We start from the raw sequence: 25,431 nt of genomic DNA on the forward strand, positions 1-25,431 counted from the left end.
AATTATATTATAATATAATTCGAAAAATGCTCTTTTATTGCGTACTTAGCTACTCACATTTACTGTCCTGCCCGTGATTTTTAGTCAGAGCATCTTCCAAAAGAAGCTTTTTTTATAGTTTATTTTAGAAGCTTATTCTAGACGCTTGCCCGTCGCTCCACTCCTCGGACGAATAGAACACGGACAGGACAGTAAATCTACATGATTTTTTTTACTTAAAATTTTTGATGTGGTATCACTGAACATAAGTTTAGCTAAGATTATGGCTAACGAGATACCCACAATCAGCGATGGCAGTATTCCAGATTTATCCAGATTGTTAGTTATCTTGCCAGATACACAGACAGACCACGTATATTTCCAGATTTTTTAAATATGTTCCAGATTTTCCCAGATTTTTTAAACATGTTGCTTTAACAATCTAATCAAAAAATAAAAAGCCAAACTTGCTACTTTAATTATTAAAGTCCATCAACGTTGGACATTATTGGAAGTTTAAGGTAATTCTGGAAATAGTTCACAGTGAAGTGTAAGATGTATTCCTGTGAAATCAAACGAGAATTTCAAGCTAATTCTGAGTAGAGTTCCATCCATCTTTGTGGGCTTCGTGGTCGTGTGACTTCACCCGTCGATTCGGCGTATTGTGAGTGCCACAAAGTGAGGGTTCGATTCCCGCTCCCAGCCGGTGCAAATTTTGGCAACCTGATAATTTCCTTACTGGTCTACTGGGTGTGGTGTATTGTCTGTTGTCTAGTGTTAAATATTCAGTCTGTCAGTCTGGTTGAAGACGGTATCAATTGTCTTGTAAACTCTGATGACAGTTGCATGGAGATTTTGTGGATAAAGGAAATACTATCCGGAAGAGAAATCATAGAAAATTCATGAAACTTAAGGAGTATGCTGATACGAATCATGAGCATAATTTCAATGGAATTCTGTCCAATGTTTCTATGAAGATTAATTTTAATAAAAATTTAAACGGAATTATGCGCAATTTCTGCGAGACTTTCAAAACCATTTTGGCAGAATACTTGAGTAATTAGGAAATACTGAAGAGGATTTCAGCACAATTCTATCCTTACCTACAAAGTAGTTCAAAGGGAATTATCGGATGGGTCTGAGAAGAGCGTGACGGTCATTCCGAAGAGTGTACCAAGGAAATTATTAAAAATATTCAATTCTTGGGAATTATTACCAGTTTGAGGGAATTGCGGAATTGGAGAGTGATTTATAAGAGATTTCAAGAGGTAATGCTAAGAACTCTTTGAATGTTACTGGAAAAGTTTGGATATTATCAAGATTATTTTAAGGGAATATAGAAAAAAAAGTATGATGGAATTCTAGGATGATTGAAATGGAACTAAAGAAACGGCGAACAGATCCTGTGAAGAGTTCCAAGTAAATTCACACAGGAAAAATATAAATTCCGGAATTCAGAATCATTTCGAGATCCTGAGACTTCAAAAATGAAGCTATAAGACTTTCATTTTAGTAATATAATAAAATTATTCTTTGGCATAAAATTATTCGTAATGGTCATGCGAATAGTGGAGTTACCCGTAGTTTGGGTAAACTGTGTGTGAGTACCACGATGTTAGACTTTGATTCCCACTTCAGTCAGGTAGATTTTACTTCAAAATAAAATGGCCAAGTGGTCTACTGGGTGTTGTGTGTAGTATGATGTTAAGAATTAAATTTTAAATCTGATAAACCTCAGGGTAATATTAGAGTTATTTAGAACTAATAAAGTCGTTAAGATATATTCTGGTACTGCATCAAATAGTAAGGACTATTTGTTAAATAAAATTTTCCCCTTCAAAATTGCTTGATTCTTTGCTTCTCATTCTTTTAAAAAAAACTTACACTTTAAGCAACAATTCTAAACATATTTTCTGCAGTATTTTGCCCATATTTAACTCAACTTTTGAAGTTCTGCGTAATGGATATATAATTTTTTTGGCATATTGTCAATACTTTTCAGCTTCTGGATGATTTCAGCAATGCTAACAAGTTATTTGCTTTATATAATTTATTTAAACATGTAATTCATAACCATTTTAGTACTTTAAATAAATTCCAGATGATCATATTGACCGATTTCTACGGGAGATTGGCACATCACTTTGATTTCAATAGCATTATATTAAAAACTGGATTTTTGAAGCATTCCAGATTTTTCCAGATTTTATATTTTAACTGGTCCAAATTTTTCTGAACATGACCTGGCAACGCTGCCCACAATACACTAACTTTCACCATAAACAACATAAATATCCTTAGGGTGCTTATTTTAACCCCACCATCGCTACATATTAAAATAACACATTTATCAAAAATCTTCCTAATGAAAGATGAATAAGGATTTAAGTCTAGGGCAGTCTTAACGGAAAACAGCGCTACTAACGCTTTTGCAAGCGTTATCGACAGAAACACAAATGACATACACATAAATATGCCACTGATGGTTCAAGCCACCACTTTCTGACACAAGCACTGCAGCGCTCTGTCGGTGGCCGTCGCGAGAACTACTTTTAACGTTTAAAACTTCAAATTAAACATATACCATTGCCACATCGGGCAAGCCCAGCTTGATCATTGCCTTTTTTGGATTGATCGTGATACATTAAAAATTAAATATATCCACTTTTTGAGTTCTTGTTACAAGTTTTAGACGTAGAAATTGTTGAATTTTGTGATTTTTTTCCATGTAGGTATCAGCGTTGTGCGAAGGGGTGAAATTATACCGCACGGTTGTGGCCAGTTTCAGTGAGAAAACGGGTAGATTCTTTGAGCCGAAAATCGACGAGACGAAGAAGACGGGGGCGTTTGTGTGTGAAGGAATTTTCTGCTGTGCCTCAGCCTTTCTCTCAGTGTTGTACGCGATTTTTTTTTTACTCTCGGGTTTTGGGTGTTACAGTATACCGACGACCGACGGAACGCAACAGAACGACGAGACTAGATAGATGGTGCGGCGTTTCCATGAGAGGTGTTGAGAGGGAAAAATATTGCCCGGTTGTGTGAAAGTGTTTTGAAATGTGTTTATTTCAAACGATTAAAGTTTACACCTTTTACATGAAGCAGTAATTTTTAGCTGGGTTTTTGAACTACTGAAAAGGTCGGTGAAATAAGTATCGACAACTACGTAAGAAATCAATAAAATAGGATTTTTAAAACGTTTGATTAAGCTAATAGAACAAGGTCTGATAAAGTTTGGAATCGATAGCTTGATTTTTGAATTTTTCACCGATGTTTAAACTTTTACCGAACAGTTACGCTGTTCAAAAATTTAAGAACAATGAAATATGTTCAGACTGCGCAGTCATAACATGTTATAATGCTATCTTGATGATATTTTTCTTGTCGATAATTTTTAAAATATGTTATAACTCTGTAGTGTACTGTGTGTACGGTTATTTTTGCATGATTTAAAAATAAAATGTATCAACGTATAATGTTTGTGAAACAATTTTCTGATTTTAATTCACAACTTATGCATAGCATTAAAAAGCAATTATATCTATAAAAAGTCAAAAAAACATTAAACATTATTTACTGCTTAAATAAAAGCAAACGAAGTGCTACACGATGTTCTATTTTTCTTCTAAAATAAACGATTAATATTTTTATTCAATTTGCTGTTAAATAGCATAGAATACGATTATGTAATGCACAGTTGCAAACATTAATTCTCCCCTAAATCTAATAATATTAAATTTTAACTTGTTTCACCGAATTTCGACAGTACTCTCAAGACTAGTTTATCTTCAAGCCGCTGAAGTACATATTTCCGAATGGATTCATGACTCAAGCACCGTGCAGCTAGCGTACGGCTCGTGTGGATGTATAGTGGCACGTAAACGCAGAAGAAAGAGTCGAGTTGGAAGTGTGTATTAGGCAAAAGTATGTTTTTTTTTCTGTGGCAGTATTATTCGTTAGATAGCGAAGAGGCCTGTCGAAGGTCCTACTTTGAGTAGTAAAATCTCGGCCGTTCGAAAATGACGTGTATGTTGGTGATGTGAAGTGAAGTGAATTTTCGTTAAGCTTTTAAGGACTTGCCAAATAGTGCCAGCGGGAGAGGCGTATCAGTCGTATACGCGACGAGTGTTCAAGTGATTGAGAAAATTACACTGCAGTGTAAAAAAATCGTGTGCCAAATCATTACCGGAGAACCGGGAACTGTGTGCGCAGAACTGGCAGTACGGTACGATATCAGAAATATTATTCCCCATCGATAATTGTGCTAGGGTGTATATAAATATCCATTGGAGGTTATGTTTACCGCTCAGTGAATAGTGGGCTTGGAAACCTGAACTCCAGTGTCAGTTCTACGAGCGGAGCGGATTTTTGTCCAAGGTCTGGTGACGACGGCCGGTGATCTAGCCATATCAAGGTTTGAAAATTTCACCAACTCTCCAACCGCTGACCGTCGTGTCGGTGTACGCGAACTAGGTCAAACGATGTGTTTGCATATAGAGTGGAGAGTTGACGTGAGAAGAAAATAAAACCAGAGTAGAAAAAAAAAAAGTTACACCGCACACCCCACTGGTTTTATGCTGTGCGAGGGAAAGTTATCCTGATCCCCAAAAAAGTCTAGAATCGTCGCCAAACCGCTGCTGAGTACCTCTCTCCAGGGCCTTGGTCGAAATCCACCTCGCGACGTCTATATTTTTCGTTGACGTCGCCTTCTCAGTCAGTTGATTGCCGTTTCGTCGTGGTGTGTCATAGACGAAGTAACAACAACAAAAAATATCAGACGTTCGCAACTCCGTGGGCGTGTTTTTTATGTACCTCATGTACGTCAACTTTCAGTGAGTTTATTTTTTTCGGTGCACCTTGAAAATACTGAAAAATCTAGTGATCGAGCTATATTCGTGGCATATTCTCATTCATTGAGTGAAAAGAAAAATCATGCAGTATGCTAAGTGGATACATGGGCAGGGGAAGTAGGGGAGGTGAGAATCTGTGGAAAATGCAATAAGAAAAAAAGAGCGAGTGAATTATTATTATACTAATCGGCACTGCTTGTTTTGTTATCGAAACAACCGAGAGCATTGAAGAATGAGTAAGGCTTATGCTGCCGGAATGATATCATCATGCATCCGCTCGGTTTTCGCAGCAAACGTTCCGTTCTCTAAGAACTTTATTTTTTTGGAAACGGACTTACATTCCACTTCGTGCAGCTGATTCATTCAAGGAAAGAACGCATACTTAATTTGCATATCTACACTTGATACGTGTTCCCTTTCGTTCGTGCATGGGATTATCCTGAAACCTTGCAAAAGAGCTAGTTTCAGTCAGCCCAGTTTACCGCAGGTTACGCCCACTGCCGTTAATGGAAGACATAGGTAGAGTGCCGTTGCCTTTCGATATGAACTCTTTTTTTTTTAATTTGCAGTTAATGTTCTAGCAAATTATTTACTTACTTATTTATTTTATTCATCTGAATTTAGTTGTCTAAATGAAGCCTGATGGGGACAATTCTGTTTGAGCTTGTCAGACTTGCACAAATAGGCGTATTAAATATACAACATCTTTTCGTAAAACTAACATTACAAACAATACCAAAAAGGACATAAGAAATAAAAGATTTGGGGTAAAATTATTTTTTTTTTTTTTAATATCTTTATTAAGGAGACTTTCAGCCGTTGGCTGGCTCGTCTCCGACCGGGTAAAATGACCATGTTATAGAAGATCTCCGTTTAATCCACAAAGTGAATCGATATTTAAGTGTAATGTCATCTCAATGTTCTTTTCGATTACAGGCAAGATGTTACAATTGATATGCTTACCGAAAATTATTAAATTCTTGTTTAAATTGGTAAAATTCAAAAGGCCAACAATAACCTGTTTTCGAAATACTGCTGGGCAAAATGCGCATACTGACTTCATGCCGAGGAGACATACATTTAGGCTTTATCTATTTTCTTCCTCTATTGAATTTCAATGGTTCCCGCCTGATGGTTATGCTTTCCACGCAACAATTCCAGGAGTGCATCATGAACCACTCACAGTAACAAATAGTAATGGTGAAAATAACTACTATTTTTCTAATAAACATGCCATTAGGGCTACGAGCCAAAAGTGTTCCTTGCCAAAATTGTTTTTCAATTTGATTAATTTCAAACGACTTTCATCAAACAAATGTTTGCTTCCATTCACATAGCACATAACGTAACGTGGGTAGATCACCTTTTCGTGGTACGTTTCGGGATGTAAGATCCAGCACCGAATCCTAGTCCTGACTACTTCAACCTAGGAGAGTATTTTTCAGCAATCAAAGGAACGCATCTTAGTCCTTGTTACCTTTTATGCCTTGTTAAGAGTGACAGTACTCGGGCTACAAATGGTGAGTTGATAACCTGGAAGGAGCGTGGTACCTGGCTCCGGTCCTCACAAGTCCCTACCTCACGCCTCCACGAGTCATATGATTACAAACGACTACCAGCAGAAACGTGAACTCAGCCTGGGTGGCGTAGCCTGAGCAATGTTGTCAATCCGACAATAGTAAAGTGTAAAGGTGCGGCGCACGATAACCGTAGCACGGCGTTAAAGGAAATACTTCGCCAACCCGAGCGTCCACCATGGAGGACAGAAACCAATAGAGAGATTACGAACTGATTTTACCGCAAGGAATTTAGCGCAAAACAAAAACAAGAATTGGAGCTAGATGCACATGAGGATCCAGTGGAAGTGCCAAGGTATTTTTATCCTAGGCAAAAGGTAAGCTTCAAATTCGCTACTATCGTCGTCGTTGGCAGTACTATTCGTATATTTTAAATTAACCATCGACCGTAGAAAATACATGAATTATCGCGTATCTTAATCGATCGTTACATACTAAAAGAGGTAAGTGTGATTACCTCTCACCCCAGCAGGCCTGGGTTCAATCCCAGTCGGCGCCGCCGGGATGTTCTGAAGCATAAAATCTCTGATCACGCCTTCCTTCGGAAGGGAAGTAAACCCGTTGGTTCCCGGTTAATGAGTTGATGGGTCGATAGGTAGGGTCCCGGTGTGGCAGCTACCTCCCTGGCGTCGATAGCATTGGTGCTCAGCACGGAAAACAAGATCGACGGGAAAAAAAATCAAGAAAAAAGAAATACTAAAAGAGAATTTAATCGTACTTTGACGCGAAGCGCTGTGGATTGTGAGAAGCCCGATGACCCTTGAGGAATCGTTTTTGCTTACTGAGCAGAAAATCATGGATTTAACCCCAAGCTCTTTAAACTTTACGTCAACATCTCCTTCGCAACATCCCTTGTTATGGTGGCCAGGAATAGCGACAGTCATGCTTCTGATATTCTTATTTAGATTGAAATCAATGTTTACTCCCCAACATTATTCCTGAAAGTAGTCTGACTGAGAATTTCAAAAGAATCGTGACTGTCGCTCCACACTTATCCAGTCAGTAATTTTTACCGAGTTTTTGAATTGCGGAACTGTTCGGTAAAATTTATAAAATCTGTGAAAAATTCAAAGATGCGAAAACTGTGTTACGAAAATTTAAAGACTTACTTCTGTTAACCCCGTTTAATGATGAAAAATAAAATTTGTCGATTTTATCGAATCTTTCGGTCATTTGAATTTTAGCCGAGTTTTTCAGTAATTCAAAAACCCAGCCAAAAATACTGACTCCTGTAAAAAAATCTAAGTGTGTAGTATCCAATCTACGAAGTATATCATAACAACGCTAACGCTTGTTAAGAGTGACAGTACTCGTCATTGTCCACCGAGGATGAACATGAAACAAGGAAAAAAAATGAGTTAGTTAGTCTTCAACGTGATTCCTAATCTTCTATTCATTATTCCCTAGTTTGAAGTGGATAAGATTAGGGTTCTGATGCATGGTCATTATCGGTATCATTGCTTAGTTTTGTTGCTAATGAATCCAATTTTGACTGACAAAGGGGTGCGCCTTTGGAGGGTGCTCTCACTTTTCGAAGGGTATAAATAGCGGGACCTTTCAATTAGAATCGATTCCTTGCGATGAAGCCAAGAATGACAACAATAGTGATGGAGTAATACAACATGCACTAAACTAAGGACACGGGATATGCTACAATAGATCAAATTACTGGTCGCAGTGGAAAAAAATCACCTAGCAGCCGAGATATAAGGGGGTGCATTTTGCTCGCTATGGGTATTTTAATAACCCTGATTAAAGCACCTACAAGACAATAAACGACGAATATTATTTCTTTTACGTACTTGTTCCTCCATTTCAATACGCTTTATCTCAATTCCGATTCCGACTAAAACTCTATAATGTGAAGGAGCTTGAGATTAAACCCATAATATTCTGCTCAATATGCAAAATTGGCTGCCACGAGGCCACCGAGCTCCTCATATCACAAAAAAATACGATCAAGTTGCTGTTACTAGATTTCGGTCCCAGCGGCGACCCCTCAGACAACGACAACAACTGCTCTTGTGAAGGATTTGATATAGATTTCCGATCAACTCTTCTTAAACAGACGATATGCTATTCAGTAAGCAAAAGCGGCAGCTATCAATCTAGCCGAACTCCTTAATTAATTTTTTGAGACGTTATTTTGTAAATATTGAATTAAATTTAAACAAATAACTGAAAAGGATCTCGTCCAAATGATCAGTAATTATCCGGCCTCCTAATGTTTCATAACCTTAAAATAAATCACTCTACCATGTAAATATAAATATTTGTTAACCGTTAATCAACGCCGTAAATTTTATGTTAATGAATTAACGTTTCCGTTAAATATGAGAACCGTTAACGAATTGTTGCTTATCGCATATTAGTAGCTTATTGCGTGCTCTTAACTTAGTGTTCTAGATGCACTTTCACAGTTGTTAATGCTTTCAATGCCATTTTTGCATTAGTATGTGGCAAGTACTTACAATCATACTCTCAAGTACAATCTAGAATTTACGATTGTGATATCTAAAAAGTATATTGAAACTCTGCATAGGACTTTTCTCAAGAATGTCCTTGCTGCGACAAACAAAAGTCATGTTTGAGATTCTCATGCATATTCACGCACTTACACTCACAACGCCGTAAACTCATTCCAGCTTTAAATTAAAACTACACCAACTTCAATTGATAGCATTCTTATGCATGTTGTATTAGTTGTCCAACCCATGATGCACACACAATAGTAATAACAATTAAAAGCTCCGACATATCAAGAAATTAATGTTAGAACCTGAAAACTCATCGGTGATTTTTTTTTCCTTGATTTGTTTTTCGTCGATCTTGTTTTCCGTACTAAATACCAATGCTGCCGACACCAGGGAGGCAGCTCCCACACCTGGACCTTACCTATCGACCCATCAACTCACGGGGGACCAACGGCTTTACATCCCCTCCGAAGGAAAACGTGATCAGAGATTTTATGCCTCAGAAAATCCCGGCGACGCCGACTGGGATTGAACCCAGGCCTTTTGAGGTGAGAGATAATCACGCTTACCACTACACGTTGATTTGTTTGAGGCAAAACTCATAGGCGTATAAATTCATGCATGAGATTTGAGCTTTTGAGTATTTCTCCATCTTGGAATAATTTCTAATAATAATCGCAGAAATTCGATGGAATTTCCCTTACAATTCCCTTGATATTTATTTTATTTTCCATAGCATTTTATACGTATTCTCCTTGGTGGGATTATTCCATGATTCATTTTTGATTTTTTCTAAGGAATTCTTTTAAAAGTTCGTCAGTAATCGCATGGAATTCTCCTACGAGTTCTTTTGAAATTCCTATGGAATTCTTCTCAGCATTCTCTTCGAATACTTCTTGGATTATTTTGGCATCATCCATAACATTTCCATTGAGTTCTCTTGGTATTCTAGCTAGAGCTACCTTGGAATTCTCCTTTGACCATACTAAGAGTTCAATTCATTGAAATTAGTATTCTCCTCATAATTATCTTGGAAGTTAGTTCAAAATACCTTCGACACTCTGAATTTTAAAATTCATCATTCTCCTCATAACTCCCATTCAATGTTCCATGTTTGAAACTTCCGTGGTATTCTTCCTTCGAATTCCCTTGGAATGCCCCTAGAATTTTCTTCAAGATTAATATGAGATTTTTCTCAAAACTACCTTGGAATAATGCCATTACCTTAGAATTAATTGGATGGTCTTCTCACAATTTCCATACAATTCTCTTTAAGTATAATAAAACCCAAATCTAATTCTTTTAGAAGGTACACAGATCTTTTTTCTAGAAGAGCTCCTCATTTTGAATTCATTTGGATTCATCCCTAGAATTTATGAGCACCTACAAATTCTTTAAAAAATCTCATCGAAAGTTCCTTCACTAAGTCTGTAGTCTTGATAATTTTCCAACATTGTTGTCTCTGTACCAGTCTAACATCGGCCGCGCGTAGTGACCGTGAGACCGCAGGAAGGGTAGGAAGCGCTTTTGGAGACACTCGTCCCGGTAAATTTGCCCGTTGATGGTACTCGTCGTGATGTACGGCTGGCTCATCTTGCCGCACCCACAGATGGCCTTCCAAACCAAGAACTTTTTGGTGAATTTGTCCACCTTCTTCTTCCTCACCTCCATAGGAACGCCCAACCGTGATGTGGCAACGTTAAACTCCTGCCTTGTGTCCGCCTTAATGTAAGTCTCGTCGTCCATCACACACGTACAGTTTCCTGAAGCAGGTTTTAGCAACCGTGATTTGTTTGTCGTAAAGGTTCGGTGCCTTCCGGACTTTGTAGACGTGGATGCCGGCACTTTTCAGCGTTTTTTGGACAAACCAAATGGAAACATCCCATGGCCATCACGGATCGATAGATTCGGCCGACGCTTGAGCAGACTCAACACCTTCCTGGCCTTCACCGGGTCAGCTGTCTCCGGTTTTCTGACGCAGCAAGCCTGCCGTTGGGTCATCTGGGTCTCCTTGAATGGCTTCACCCGATCCATCTGTGGAATGCAGTCGGATTTTCCACAACGACGGACAAGATTTGTTGGCGGATCTGCTCTTGCCATCTCGATAACCACTTGACAGATTGTGATGAAATTCTGCCAGCGTAAACACTCTTAGCTAGTTTCAGTCAAAATCTGGTAGCCCTGGTGCTTGATCATTATAAATTCATGAATAGGCAATTAAAATACAATAACGGATTTCTTTGAAAAATAAACGTTAACGATTAACGTCAACGCCGTTAATTTTATCTTTAACTTTAACGTGTTATCGTGACGCGTTAAATTCACCGACAAACTTATAAACGATTAACGAATCTAACTTCTGGATTAACGGTGCCCACCACAGTCCAGATATAAAGGCTCGTTGTCACATACAATTTCGAAATGGAGGTAATTCATTTTGAACAATATGATCAATTCTGATTCCACGGGCTGTTTTCAAACCACGTAAATAATTTAGTTGCTATTTATGACTGCCAATAATGATAAAATTGAATTCTCATGTAATTCGATGACGCTACATGATGAGTTTTGGATCATTTAAGATTCTAACCACTTTTCCGAGGGTACTCACATCATGTAGGGATGTAACCAATGCGGACCTGGGCACTCCAATTGACTACCAATAAGCTTGTGATTTGATGTTTTGTCTGCTGGGTTGTGATTCGAGTCAGATCCCGAGCAAAGTCCAGCATCAAAATGACTGCAAATTGAAATCAAGTTTTAATATCAACATCAAACTGAAATCATTATTTGATTTCAGTTTACGCAATTGACAAATTTGATACCAAATTTTGTTTTCATTTTGCTGTACATTTGCTCTTCAAAAATATATTGTTGCGGGTTTGTTTTCATTGCCTTAGCATATAATCAAATTGAATACTAGTTTTGTTATCAACAGGAAAAATAGATATCAAATTCAGTTTTCAGTTTGCTGTCACTGATAGCAGAATTAGTTTTCAATATGATGTCACAGCAAGTTTTTTTTGCTCTCAATTTTGATATTTTAACCGTTAAAACGACCAAAATGACAGCAGCCTGAGTAATCATTATAAGCGAAATCACAACATCAAATTTAGATTTCAATTTGATCATAGGCTTTGCTCGGGATTCCAACCTCTTCTCAGCGAGTATCCAGAAAATGTCTGGGTGTGGTCGTTGTGGTCTTGGGCATTGTACTCGATCACTAATGATCTTGTGATTCTAGGAACTCAACTTGTGCGCCAATGATCTCAATTTTCAATTCTCATGTGATCTGACTTATTTCAAATTCTGGCACTTCCCCGAGGGTCCTCTGTTTGACTCAGGTCAAATTCTGGCAACTTCCTTAGCACTTTTTTTCCTGGATTTGTTTTCCGTCGATCTCGTTTTCCGTACTGTATACCAATTCTACCGACGCCATGAAGACAGCTCCCACACCTGGACCCTACCTATCAACCAATCAACTCATAGACCGGGGACCAACGGCTTTACTTCCGAAGGAAGGCGTGATCAGAGATGTTAAACCTCAGAACATCCTGGCGGCGCCGACTGTGATTGAACCCAGGCCTTTTGGGGTGAGAGGCAATCACGCTTACCACTTGACCTGTTCACAAATGATCGTGCTTCCACCGAAAAACCGAAATGAAACTTAAACTTAGCTTTTGATCATATCTAGAACGGCCTATTCAAATGGGCAGCGATCCGATCTGTCAAAACCATATTTTGAACAAATTAAAAAAAAAATGAGTCTTAGCGGCCCAAACCTGTCCAATAATTTTAAAAAAATCCCCTACAGTCCATTGGTAAAACTGGCATTTAATTTTTTGTAGAAAAAATGCAGATGATGCAAGAAATCCACACTGATATTTGATGTTCATGTCATTTGTTTTGCGTGTATCATACACGCAAAACAAATGACATGAACATCAAATATAAGTGTGGATTTCTTGCATACACGGCATATGCGTATAATAATATTTCGCCGCATGAGCAGATTTAGAAAGGTGGTGTCAAAGTTCAAGGAAATTCTGAGAAGAATTCTCGCAAAACATTTCAAAAGGGCCTATCCTCATCGATCGATTCTCTTCATCGACTTTCTCTTTGGTTTACCACGGACAGTGATGGAAAATCATTTACATTCATTTCGTGCATTCATTTACATTCATTTGCCTCTAACTTTTTTCACAAACAGAATTCCGTAAAATAGCGTTTGAAGCTTTTGTTAGCACAGTTAGACAGAAAATGAAACAACACGCTCAATGGGAAACTCATTTACAGTCGAGTTATTCACGAAAGATAAAATCGATGAAGATAATCAATCAACAATGATAGGCCCTTTTCTCGTGTTGCGCGAGAATTTCAAGGAACATCTGATACCATTCGAAGGGAATTCTGATGAAAATTTCATGAAAATTCGGAGGAATATTCCAAAGCAATTGCAAGGAGTACTCCCAAGGAGGTTTGGGCTGGTTTCTAAGAAATTTCAACACCCAACCGGTGGATGTAAGATTCGCTTACAATTATGTGGGATTCATCATCAGAGGATGTAAGTGGAGACCGCATGAACCGAGGATGCGATATACCTAGCTGCGGTCCAATGCAAGAAAATTGGAGACCGAAAAATGTAGAGTGTATTAGTGAGGTAAATTAATTATGTCGAAAAAAATAGGAAAAAGGTTGCCGACTGGACTCGAACAACGAACGTTCCGATTATCAGACCTGTGCTTCCTCCACTGCTCTCTCCATACTTCTGAATAAGGAGAGCCTAAAAGCAAACAAGAAGCGCTCACACTCGACTTTGTATGCTTTTTCTGCTGGAGAGATTCGAGGCAAGTGTGTGCGTCGTTCTACCATGTTATACATAAAAATTAAGGCAAATGCTTGCTTGTGTAGATGAAAGCACAAACAGAACACGAAATAAAAAAGGCAAAAAACCATTACATCACCTGCAAGGTCAACTTCTAACATTCGCTGCGATATTCATGAACAGAGGATGATAGGAAATGGAACTAACATTCATTGTAATACATTTTTGGTTTGCGTGAAGGAAAATTACAAGTGAAATTAATTCTGAGATAACATATTTAAAGACAAAAGTGTATGGACCGTAGACACTCGCTACCCGAGCAAAGTTAGAGATCAAATTGAAATCAGAATTTGCTGTTATGATGTAACTTATTTTGAATACTCCATTTGATTTCATTTTGGTTGACTTAACGGTTAACACAGCAAAAATTAGAGCAACATTTTACACTGTTGAATTATGATAGGAACTGCAAACTTTAATATCGATTTGCTTTCATTTTGTTAACCGACTTTGCTCGGGTACCTCTCCCCCTTAAGCTGTCTACGTAGTTTAGAAGCAGCCCCCAACATAAAGAAAAACGTTGAAGGACTCAAATTTGAATTGTAATGTAATTGTACATGGTATTTTTGTATCATCGAATGTTTCTGAAAAAGACAATGCAATTTTCTTCCCAAGCTGTTGATTATTCACGTTACTTCTCCACATTTGTTTAAAGCACTAGCATTAATTGGATTACTTCAATATGATGGCTACCAAGCCTTTGGGGATTTTTTTTTTATTATATAGCTGCGCAACGCAACTCATTATATAGCTGTTTAGAATTTATACTAAATTCTGAGGTTATTAGTTAGAAAAGCTTCCCATTCTGCTGCACGTTGTAGTTTCATTTTTATATTTGTGATCTTGAAATGTTACCGAAGAAATTTGATAAGTCTTTGGTGGAATTGACACTTATGAAGACTGCACATTGTAGTCGAAATACGTATCTGTCATAGATACCATAATTAATTTAGTGGAATTAAAAGGAAGATAACATTTTTTTTCCGTAAATTCCACTATCAACCCAATTTCATTACTTCAACACTAATATTAATCTGCAAGCTATTAACTCGTTTAACAACAGATTTGATATGTCTTACTCAACCATTACACACACCAACCAACCACTTACAATCACCGATCACCACTCCCTGACGTTGTTGTCTTCGTCGCGTCGATAATCGGCGACAGTTGCGAGCTGCATCATCGTCATCGAAGTCCGTCAGGTTGGACCGCGCGTAATAATAAATTCTAAATCCACAACGCTGACATCATCCGCGCTTCAAAATTCGAAATTAACAGCCTGCGCAAACGCCACCCGTCAATCGACAAAATCCTCCCCGAAGTTTGTCTGAGTTTCATTCGTGACTCCTCTCCGTGCAGTGTATCCATTTTTTTCCCGCACGTCTTGCCTTGGTATCGCTCTAAAAGACCTAGACTCACAGGGACATCGATAAACTTTCACACGAAGACCGGTAAAATTGAAAGCCAATCGTACAGATAGCAAACAATTGTACGAACTGAATGATTTGTGATTTCATTCATGAAAAAAGTGCAATACTGACGAGGGTTTTGGGATTCAAGTTTACTCAGCAAAGTACCTGTACCATCAGTTCATCTTACTAACACATTTTATTCTCTCAATCTTTGCAGGTTGTAATATTTAGTGACGAAACATATTGTTTTTTTATACGTTAGGAAACAAATTGTGGTTGTGTGTAATCGAAATTGAATGTGAATGTGAATTCAAAATTGGATGTAATCAAAATTCGTTGGTGATAAATCGTTGAGTAATCTGTTCATATCACGGAAAGCACAGCACAGTGGTGGATTAGCTGTTACCATCGGTTCCAAATCGAAGCTATCAAAATTCAGGAAGAAGCTAAAGGTGGCAGAAAATGTCATTTCGCGTCGTGAGAAGTTCAAAATTTCGGCACGTGTACGGCCAAGCGCTGAAACGGGAGCAGTGCTATGACAACATCAGAGTCTCCAAGAGCAGCTGGGATTCCACGTTCTGTGCGGTCAATCCGAAGTTCCTCGCCATCATCGTTGAGTCGGCCGGCGGTGGTGCCTTCATTGTGCTGCCACATAACAAGGTGAGTGAAAATGTTGTGAAGTTCAGTGCACCATTGGGTAACCTTATGAATTTAGGTTCTTCATGGTGTCGAATATGTTGAGGTGACACACAAATTACAGATTAAATGTTGATTTTCAACCCGTATTAAAAATAGCTGCCTTTAATTTTATTGCCATGCAAAACATTGTTTTTCCTTTTAATTCTACTACTATTTTGTCACTTTCACTTTAGTTACTACTTTCACTATCACTTAAAAAAAAACTATAGTCGATACGTGTTTAATTTACTACTTGAAACTTCTTCAGTGTCTAGTCATAGTTTGCAAGTAGTAAACGAAATACGTATCTGCTATAGTTTTTTTTAAGTGATAGTGAAAGTGAAAAGTGAAAGTAAAAGTGATACAATAGTAGTAGAATTAAAAAGAAAAACAAAGTGATAAGGAATATAATTATCCCAAGTAACACTTGCAACATCTTGCATGAAAAATAAAAAATAAATCCAGTTGTAAATTAGTTATATATTAATTGCTTCTAAAACACCCTGTTTTAGACGCGTTGTATTGTTGTTTGTGAAGTATTCAACCTTTCTGACAAGCACTTGTTATCTTGAAGCTATAATTCGGTATTGCATGTCTCAATTACCAGTTTATAACACATTTATAACTGATTGTATTTGGTGAAAACTGGCTAGCCTTATATACAACATGTTTTCATATGTCATTATTAGAAACATGAATACATCTGAGATATAACTTATTTATAACATGTTATTAATAAGCTATAATTCAGTTGTACTCATGTTTCCAAAAATGACATATGAAAACATGTTGTATATAAGGCTAGCAAGTTTTCATCAAAAACTATCAGTTATAAAAGTGTTATAAATAGGCAATTGAGAGTTGCCATACCTAATTATAACTTCAATATACGATACAAGTAATGTTCTTGTTTTTCGTGTTATAAACATGTTTTGATAACAATTATGAAATTTCTCAATGCATTCTACAAACTGCACTACAATATGGCTGAACAATGAAGCAATGTATAGAATGAAAAAAAACATTTAATTTGTGTTTCTACATCACATGTACGTTTTGTAACAGAGAAAAGTAAGATAATTAAAAAAGGAAGTTGATATTCTATTTTTTTTTTTGTTTTTTGCAAAGTTGGGGAATTTTATCCAGGATTTTTTATGCAATTCAATTTATAATATTATGCTTTTTCTAAGAGCCAATGAGTTTTTTAGAAGTAGAATGTATAGATTTACCATAAATTTGTAACCGCATAAATGTTTGCAGTACGGATTCTAAGTTTAGGCACTTTATTCGCACGACAAAATTCCTCAGAAGAATAAGTTGTGTACATTGATGATACAAATTCCATTCGTAGGATGCATGAAATTAATTTACAACATGTCCAATACAGTAGGTTGCGTTATAGTCATAAATAAGTTGCGCAAGTCAAGCATATGTTATATATAGATCCCATCTCTTGCGCTTTTTTCGGTATAAATAAGTTGTATATAAGTGATTAGACGTACACACTAATCGAGTCAGTACTGTTTTACCGAGTTTTTGAATTGCGGAACTGTTCGGTAAAAGTTTAAAAATCTGTGGAAAATTTATTAGTGAGAAAATTTGTTCTGAACTTGTACATACTTAGTTCTGTTAACCCCATTTAGAGATAGAAAATAAAATTGATTGATTTCATTGATTCCTTACGGATAACGGTCATTTGAATTTTTACCGACTTTTTCAGCAATTCAAAAACCCAGTAAAAAAATACTGACTCCTGTAAAAAAATCTAAGTGTGTAAATGTTTACCGCTGATATTGTCATAAATAAGTTATGTAAACCCGTTTATGACAAATTGTGTTGCTTGGGATTCTACTAAATTGCTCATCAATTAATTTAGATTGTTGTTTGTTAACCAATCGAAGACGTTTTTAGGAGTTATGAAATAGTTATGGTAATTTTTGGTTCCACAGAATTGCACGAAATTTTAATATAAAACTTCTGAGATATTGACTCACTGGTATAGCAAAGGAGGGGTTATGGGTTCAAATCCCCCCTCCCCCTTCTGTATCTGTTTTATTTATACTAAGTGTGGGTCATGTTTTACACTTTTTCATATGCGAATCAATTTGAGGGATTTTTGCTATCAAGATCAACAACTGAAAAGGCTTCATCAGCGTTTGGAAGCACAACTTCTTGCGGCCTTTTCGCGTAAATCAGAGCTCGTCTGCGCATACCAACATCACTATCGGGTTTGCATATATGAGCTCCGATTCACGAGAAAAACCCGTTTTGTTTACAGGCCTTTTCAATTGTTGATCTTAACTTTCCGTATAATCCTATTGAATGAAACATATCGATGAAATGTTATTTGCTCAAGATCCCCCGATGGCAAGAAGATCACAGGTTCTATTCCAAGGCCCATTACATTTCTGAGTTCATAGTTTTAAAGGTCGTATTACTTTCCAAAGTGTATTCATATCTAATTCATACTTCCCACTAACAAAAACGCCCTTCGTGTGACAACCATGGAGCCAGAAGTATACTCGGTTTCTTGTAAGAACGGGAATCTAACTAACAATCTCCTCCTGGATAACCGTAAGGATTTTTCCGGCGCCTGTAATGATCTTGAAAGTACTGGTTTGCCTGACTCGTCAATGCTCCTACTATCTACTCATGCTCACATTGCTTGCTCGTCCTGTTTTATGATCTAGTTGCCATCGTCGGCATCACCTCGATCATAAGTTGAGTGTTATGATGTGACGGGCTCGGCTGCCTTAGACAGCCGTTTTTGCTTACTGAGCAGGAAATCGTGGGATCAAACTCAGGACCCATCAGTCACACTTAAAGCTTTTCGCCGAGATTGCAACAGCCGAGTAGTAGTAGCTGAGATTCAGTAAAACAATTGCCGAGACTCAGCTAACAAATATCATTATGCTGAGATATCAGTTAAAAAACAGATATTTTGCAGATATAGGGGAAATGGAAGTAATGTTGGCCTAAATGCCCCTAATTTGGGACCATACATAAATTCAGCAATCGACTAAATTTTCAATAGCGACCAAAAATATCCATTGGTACCGTCTCAATGACGCGTTCATCTAGATAAAATTAATAAATAGGGGAAATAGCCCTATTGTTGCGATAAGTTAGAAGCGTCAGAAGCTATTGTTGTGTATGGAGACCTCCATACACAACAATAGGCTTCTAACGCTGCTAACGTACCGCAACAACATGGCTGTTTACCCTAGCAAATTTTTATCCATGGGCCCAATCTTAGATACTTAGGCCAACATTAGAACCATTTCCCCTATCAGGAAAAGTAAATGCCGAGGTAATCGGCTGTTGGAGATTTTACCGAGCTAGATTAAGTGTGTTTAAAGGAATTTTTAGTCACATTGCTTGCTCATTGTGTGTTTCGTAAAACTTGTCGTCTTCATCAGTGCCGAGTTTGAATGGTTCAAACAACAACTCGGTCATATGTGTTGTGCTGTGATAGGAGGCTCGGTGGCTTTAGAGCAACCGGTTTTGTTTACTGACCAGAACATCATGAGTTCAAGCTCAGGCCCTTTCACATTCAACATTCGTCAGTGGTTTTCATTCTTAAATTAAACCCAGCACTTTAATTCAGCGTACCGTATGCCAAAACGAACCCTGCTGCAAACCCGACACGAGCAGAAAATTTCTCGCCTTCAAACAAACCGAGTATCACGTCAACACATTCCTACCTATTCCATAATTGACCTGCAGTCGGACGTGGCCAACGCGGGTGTTGCTTAATACAAAGTTTGAGATCACCAGTTTTTACAAATTGAGGATGTAGGGTAGAGAACTACTTCGGCCATTTTAGGCCTATCAAGCAGAAAACATCAACTCAATCCATGATTTCAGCGTTAACAGGTAAATTATGCGCTTGATACGATACGTTAGTTCAAATGCTACCGAACGAAGTCAATACCCGAGCAGGAACCGATAGCTAATCGATGTCAAATGAATATCTTAATATGGTATGATACCAGATTTCGGTATGCTTGTGGTATAAAACCTTGTTTTGATATTATTCAGTTATCAAAATATTTTGTAAAATATCAAATGAATACCAAAATAATAAAATGTAATCTTTCAGTTTTTAGACAATAACATCTAAAAGAGTAAATGAATTGGTATTAGAAGACCTTCAAAATAACAAAATATGGTATTCTGGCATCTAAAAAAGCGTATGTTATCCGTTTGTTATTGTAATAACTAAATTATTTATTAGTTTGTTATTCGTAGAATATTTTTGAAGTATTATTTTTGGTATTTTACCTCTTATGTCAGCCTCACTAATACCACATTTAGGTTGCCAGTTATGCTATTTTCATACCTGAATTTGGTATTAATAAGTTATTTTTCCCTGTTCGGGTAAGAACGCGTGATATGAATGTTTGCACCGCATATTCTCAAAAACAAATGAAGCGCTCCGACCGAATCAATCATCCGATAGGCCGAACTGAATTAAGTGGCGTTTCAATGCGTTAGGCCGAGTTTAGAATCCGTGGGCTGAATTTGGCGTCAAGAAGCAGTGTTAGGCTTTTAAAAATATCTCAATAATTTTTTTCTCTTTATCAAATCATACGGTACCGTACGGAAAGGTAAATAAATTTGGAAGCCATCAGTAATAATAACATTCCGTTTAGTGCTAAAATATGCAAGATTAAGAAAGACTAAGTGTGCGTTGTGCTTAATAGGCTGGAAATGGGGTAGTTAACCCTACTATATGTTTGTTCTCTGAGTAATTACAGATTATCTGGCAATAACGGAGTAGCAACGACGGACCATCAATCATGTTCATGTTCTCAAATTAATGGGTGCAAGTGCAAGTTTCATCGAGGTTTTAAAGCATTCTACAAGTCTAAATCACGGTCTATAGAACCCTCATAAAACCAAAATTGTTACTGGGTGACTTACAGTTTATTATTTGAGTAATAGGCTATATATTAGTTGAAAATGCGCTTTCGTTACTTATTTTATTCATCAATAGCTATGGGTTGTGTTGAAGCCACAAAATTAGTGGTGAATTCCTGAACTTCATTCAGTATACTGAACCAGTTTTATGTACGGGTTACAATCACATGAGCTGATTTTTTTTGATTTTCATTTAAAGTCATAAATCTGATGGTTGGCCGTTGAAAAAAAATGAAAAAGAACTCCCCCCTTAAAAGTTGGGCCAGTCTACTGCACTGTCCTCGCCTAAAGAATGAACATTAATGTTTATTGGCTGCTGTAATATTCTGAATGACTGTTCTTCTTCTTGGCTTTTAACGCTTTTTATACGACCGTTTTGTCGGCTCTTAACTTAGCGTTCTTTTAGGCACTTGAACATTTGATAATTGAGAGCTTTCTATGCCAACTAATGCATTTCACATTGCCCTTTTTCACACGCCCCCGACGATGATTTTGAGTCGGCACCAGTGTTGCCAGATTGCTCTCAGGGTTCAGGGTTCAGGTTATTTAAGCTTTAATTTGATGGTAAAAAAGAGCCTGACTTGAAAAACCACCTTTGGAGATCATTAATTGAAATTCGTTAAACATTCTAAAATTCTTATCAAATTTTCAAAATCTTTTAAAAATAGCTAATTTAAGCTCTGTTGTTGATTAACTGAACAGGTTTTGCTTTGTCGTTTGGAAGGCAGATCATTTCTCATATTTGAATGAGTGGATTGTTAAATGATGATGAAATCATACATCAACCTGACTTTTAGACTTTTGTTCTAATTTATGAAAAAAATATGATACAAACTATGGAAGCTATGATTTCTATACTTTAGGCCAAGATTGTTTTTTTGGTACAAAATATCTCTAACTAGTAATAACATACAATTTTTTTGAACATTGTATGATCTCTGACACCTTGACTAAACTTTGAAGCAAAGCTGCAAAGAATGTTTAAAATATTAAGACCCGAAAATCAGATTTCCAAATCTTAATTTTTTAATCATATTTATTAAAACTATTTTAGATGTGAAGAACTTGGAATATATTTTATCACCAGTCGAATGTGCAACGTTATTGCGATAACCGGCCGCTTTAACGAAGATGATCAGCCTCGTAAATTTCTACATCAAGGCAGTGGCGTCCCGTAACCTCACTTTTTACCTGTGCACCAACTTTCAAAACAAATTTAAAGCATTAGCAGCTCAATGTTTTGACCACAAATTTTAAGCTAAGCTAGGTTCTTCAAGAATTAGTAGTTTATTTTTTATTAAATTAACTAAAGACCCTTTAACTATCTGCCATTTTTGCAGTGGATTTTTGAAAAAGCTTCGATAAAGCAGTGCAGGTCGTACCTGACACGGACCGATTCTTTAAAGGGCAGTCACAAAGACTTTAGAACCTCCGGAAGTTGATCGTCCTAATTCAGTTGATCCTGCCATAGAGAAAAATGCGTCTCAGGAACTTTGAATTAAGCTTTAAACTCAAAATCAGCGTTCTTTGGGAAGCTCAAAAGGTCAATGTTTTAGAGAGTGATCAACTTCTAGTTCCTCCATAAGACCGCTTAGAGTATGTTTCAGGATACTGAAATGATACTCGCTCCTCTTGTGGAGATTAAAAACCCATCTGTTAAAATAGTAGTTCAATCAGCTGTGTGCAAGTACATGCTTCAACTAGTGTTTCGATGCTATCTTCTGCATCGTCGACATATGTAAATATAAGTCCTTAAAAATTGGGACATCAAGCAGAAATAGCCTGAGATGCCTGATACGGAGTACAAGATGTATCGTCGGTATGTTCTGGCTATAGATTTTAAGTGCCTCGGATTCCGTTTTGCGTCATTTGCTGTTAAGGCCCAAACGCAATTTGGGCGGAAGCGGAACGGAAACAGAAAGTTTGACAGTTGTCACAAATGTCATCAAGATGTCTAACTGAAGTCGATTTGGTTCTAACTAGTTTTCAATCCGACAAGTAGGCTTCCTTAGATAGGGCTTTCCCGCTTCCGTTGCCATTGCGCTTGGGTCTTTACAGTAGAGTTCGCTCGTTCTGATGACCCAAAGTTTGTCGAAACAATTCCACCACATCTCTTGTTATGGCAAACTGGTGGAAGCTAGAATTGACGACGATGCACAGCATTGCAGTATAACCTTTTGGTCCTGTTTGCAGAAGATCATTCAAGGGGAGCAGTTTCTGCTTTTAGCTTAGCAATCGAACTCGCCTTTAAACTTGGTAAAAATCGGTATGAAATCTCCAAAATCGGTATTCCGAAAAGCTTTATCGGTATATCATTATTGAGCTTGGAAATTGGAATAAATAATCCGATAAATTGGCATATCTGGCAACACTGGTCAGCGCGCTTATTGATTGAATAACATGCAAAAAATACCCGACTATTCCACGTTTGTTATTACCCGTACCCGACCTAGGTAGACCCGAAAATTTATGCATTTGCATACCCGTACCCGAGGGGTGCCCCGTACGAGTCGGGTTACAGGTAAAAATACCTGTACCCGACTATCTCTACTGCATAGGCTATTTAATCCGGGTTTATTATAATTACTGAAAAACACCTTAGGAAATAGTTCCGATACTGTTCCTAAATGTTTTGGTGAAGTTTTCGGTAACAAATTCAAAATGGCGTTATCTGCAACAAGTTAAACATTTTGGTTTAAATACAACTTTGAAATGTGACATTTTGACAGCCAAAATTTAAAAAATATGTAAACGTATAATTACTGAATACTGCGAAACTTATAAATCTCGGTGTATGCAATCAACAAAATAAAATTAACCGGATCTATCTATACAGGGGGAAATGGATGTAATGTCGGCCTAAATGCCCCTAATTTGGGCCCATACATAAATTCAGCAACCGGCTTAATTTTCAATAGCAACCCAAAATATCCATTAGTACCGTCCCAATGACGCGTTCATCTAGATAAAATTGATAAATAGCAGGTTTTAAGCGATGGGCCAGTAGAGCCATTTCCCCTACATAAAAATGAATTTCGGTCTGTCTGTCTGACCCTTATAGACTCGGAAACTACTGAACCAATCGGCGTGCAGGGGTTTTTGGGTCCGGGAAATGTTCTTATGATGGTTCGAGACCCCTCTCCCCTCGATAAGGGGGGGGGGAGGGCTTCCCATACAAATGAAACAGAAAAATATAGCATGCTTTTTTGAATCGGCGTATAAACTCAAACTAATATTGAATCCCGAGCAAGGCACACTCAGCTAGTAGTTTATAAAACCCGATTTAAAAAAAATGTATGTGTCAAAATGTTCCATCCACGGAATTGGCCCGTTTTCATCATCTGCTGCAAACTCACGCCAAACCGCAATGAAATTACCCGAAAACGCATCAGAACTGCACACGCGCTCATTTTTCGTATAAACTGCATGTGTGGAATGTGCAACGCGCATCAGCAAACATAAACAGAACGAAAGTTTATTCTCACTGTCTTTTCCTCTTCCTTAACAGCAGAACAATGACTCATCCGCCTTCGAATTGCCTCAGACCGTAATTTCGCTTTCATTGTGAACACTTGCCGAGTTTGATAAAACTGTTGACGGTTTATCGAGAGTAATTGCGTGTTGTTTGCCTCTGTAAGCAGATGTGCTACAAGTTGATTGTACAATAACATTTACCCTTACCAAAAATTACCACACTTTGTAAGAAAGCCGGAATGCACCCGCACTGACATATAATGTTTAGCACATTCATGTCACCCCGATACCGTCGTCCAACATACATATGCAAATGATGTATTCTCACGTTTCTGCACAAAAATCTTGCTCACATTATACGACTCTGAAGAAAGTCCCACACGACGATCGCGGGATTGTGCGACGATGATGAGTCAAATCTCAGCTATAGCAGACGAACCACGCACATTACCGCGGGCACTTCTTCACATCATCGTTTCGTTCTGCTGCGAAACACGTTCGACTGCAAAAGTCTAAGAACTACGCTCAAAAATAGACCTGTATGTTTAAAGGTCTATTTTTACGCCATCCAAATTTAAGAAATAAAGTGTTGGTTTAGGTTATAGGCATTTTTTGCTTCGCTACACACTTTTACTTATTCACACATTTTCCGTCTCGATCATCAAGCTGCTCGAGACTGCCTCTTTCGGACCAACCTATCATCTGTTGGTAGGGAGGAAAATGAACGAAAACAGAACTGCTGATCTTTGAAAAAAGAACAACAGCACTTTTTTCAGAATTGCTTCCGTTCGGTCAGATTCCACCGCCAACCAACCAACCACCCGCTACCGCGCTCAATTTGTTTCTTCGCCTCATCATCTATTCTATTGCCTGTATCGGTCAGATGGACTGAAGGTGGTGCGGTAGGTTATACAGAATAGAATTTTTACGCCGATGTTTATGGCTATCAGATGCTTCTGTTGAGATGAGAATGGCGCACTGCATAGAAGAATGCCGATGCTAATTAATTGGCTGATTTACTGGGAATTTAGCGTGAGAAATTCGGAGAATTTTGTTCCACATGCCCAAAATTGCTTGAATGTTTACGTCGGAAAATTAGTGTTATCAAATTTTATAAATTGAGTAGATTTCCACCCACAAAAGACATAGCTCGTGACCCACCTATAGTAAAGACAAATA

General features: G+C 37.6%; 1 protein-coding gene across 3 annotated transcripts in view; it reads left to right on the plus strand.

Annotated features, from left to right (window-relative positions):
- The first annotated feature begins 2,584 nt into the window (after positions 1-2,584).
- coro (protein coronin) overlaps positions 2,585-25,431 on the plus strand; it is a 45,475-nt gene continuing 22,628 nt past the window's right edge. For 2 of the 3 annotated variants that reach the window (XM_065229690.1, XM_065229692.1), the window contains exons 1-2: positions 2,585-2,707; positions 15,395-15,837. In XM_065229690.1, coding sequence (XP_065085762.1) covers positions 15,640-15,837 — 198 coding nt within the window. In that variant the 5' untranslated portion in view covers positions 2,585-2,707; positions 15,395-15,639. Of the gene's footprint in view, positions 2,708-3,887; positions 4,202-15,394; positions 15,838-25,431 lie in introns of those variants that run through there. The other variant, XM_065229691.1, reaches the window with a different exon arrangement.

This window comes from Ochlerotatus camptorhynchus, unplaced genomic scaffold, assembly GCF_037179485.1.
Source record: "Ochlerotatus camptorhynchus isolate MF236.1 unplaced genomic scaffold, CSIRO-AGI_Acam_v1.1 ptg000319l, whole genome shotgun sequence".
NCBI lineage: Eukaryota > Metazoa > Arthropoda > Insecta > Diptera > Culicidae > Ochlerotatus > Ochlerotatus camptorhynchus.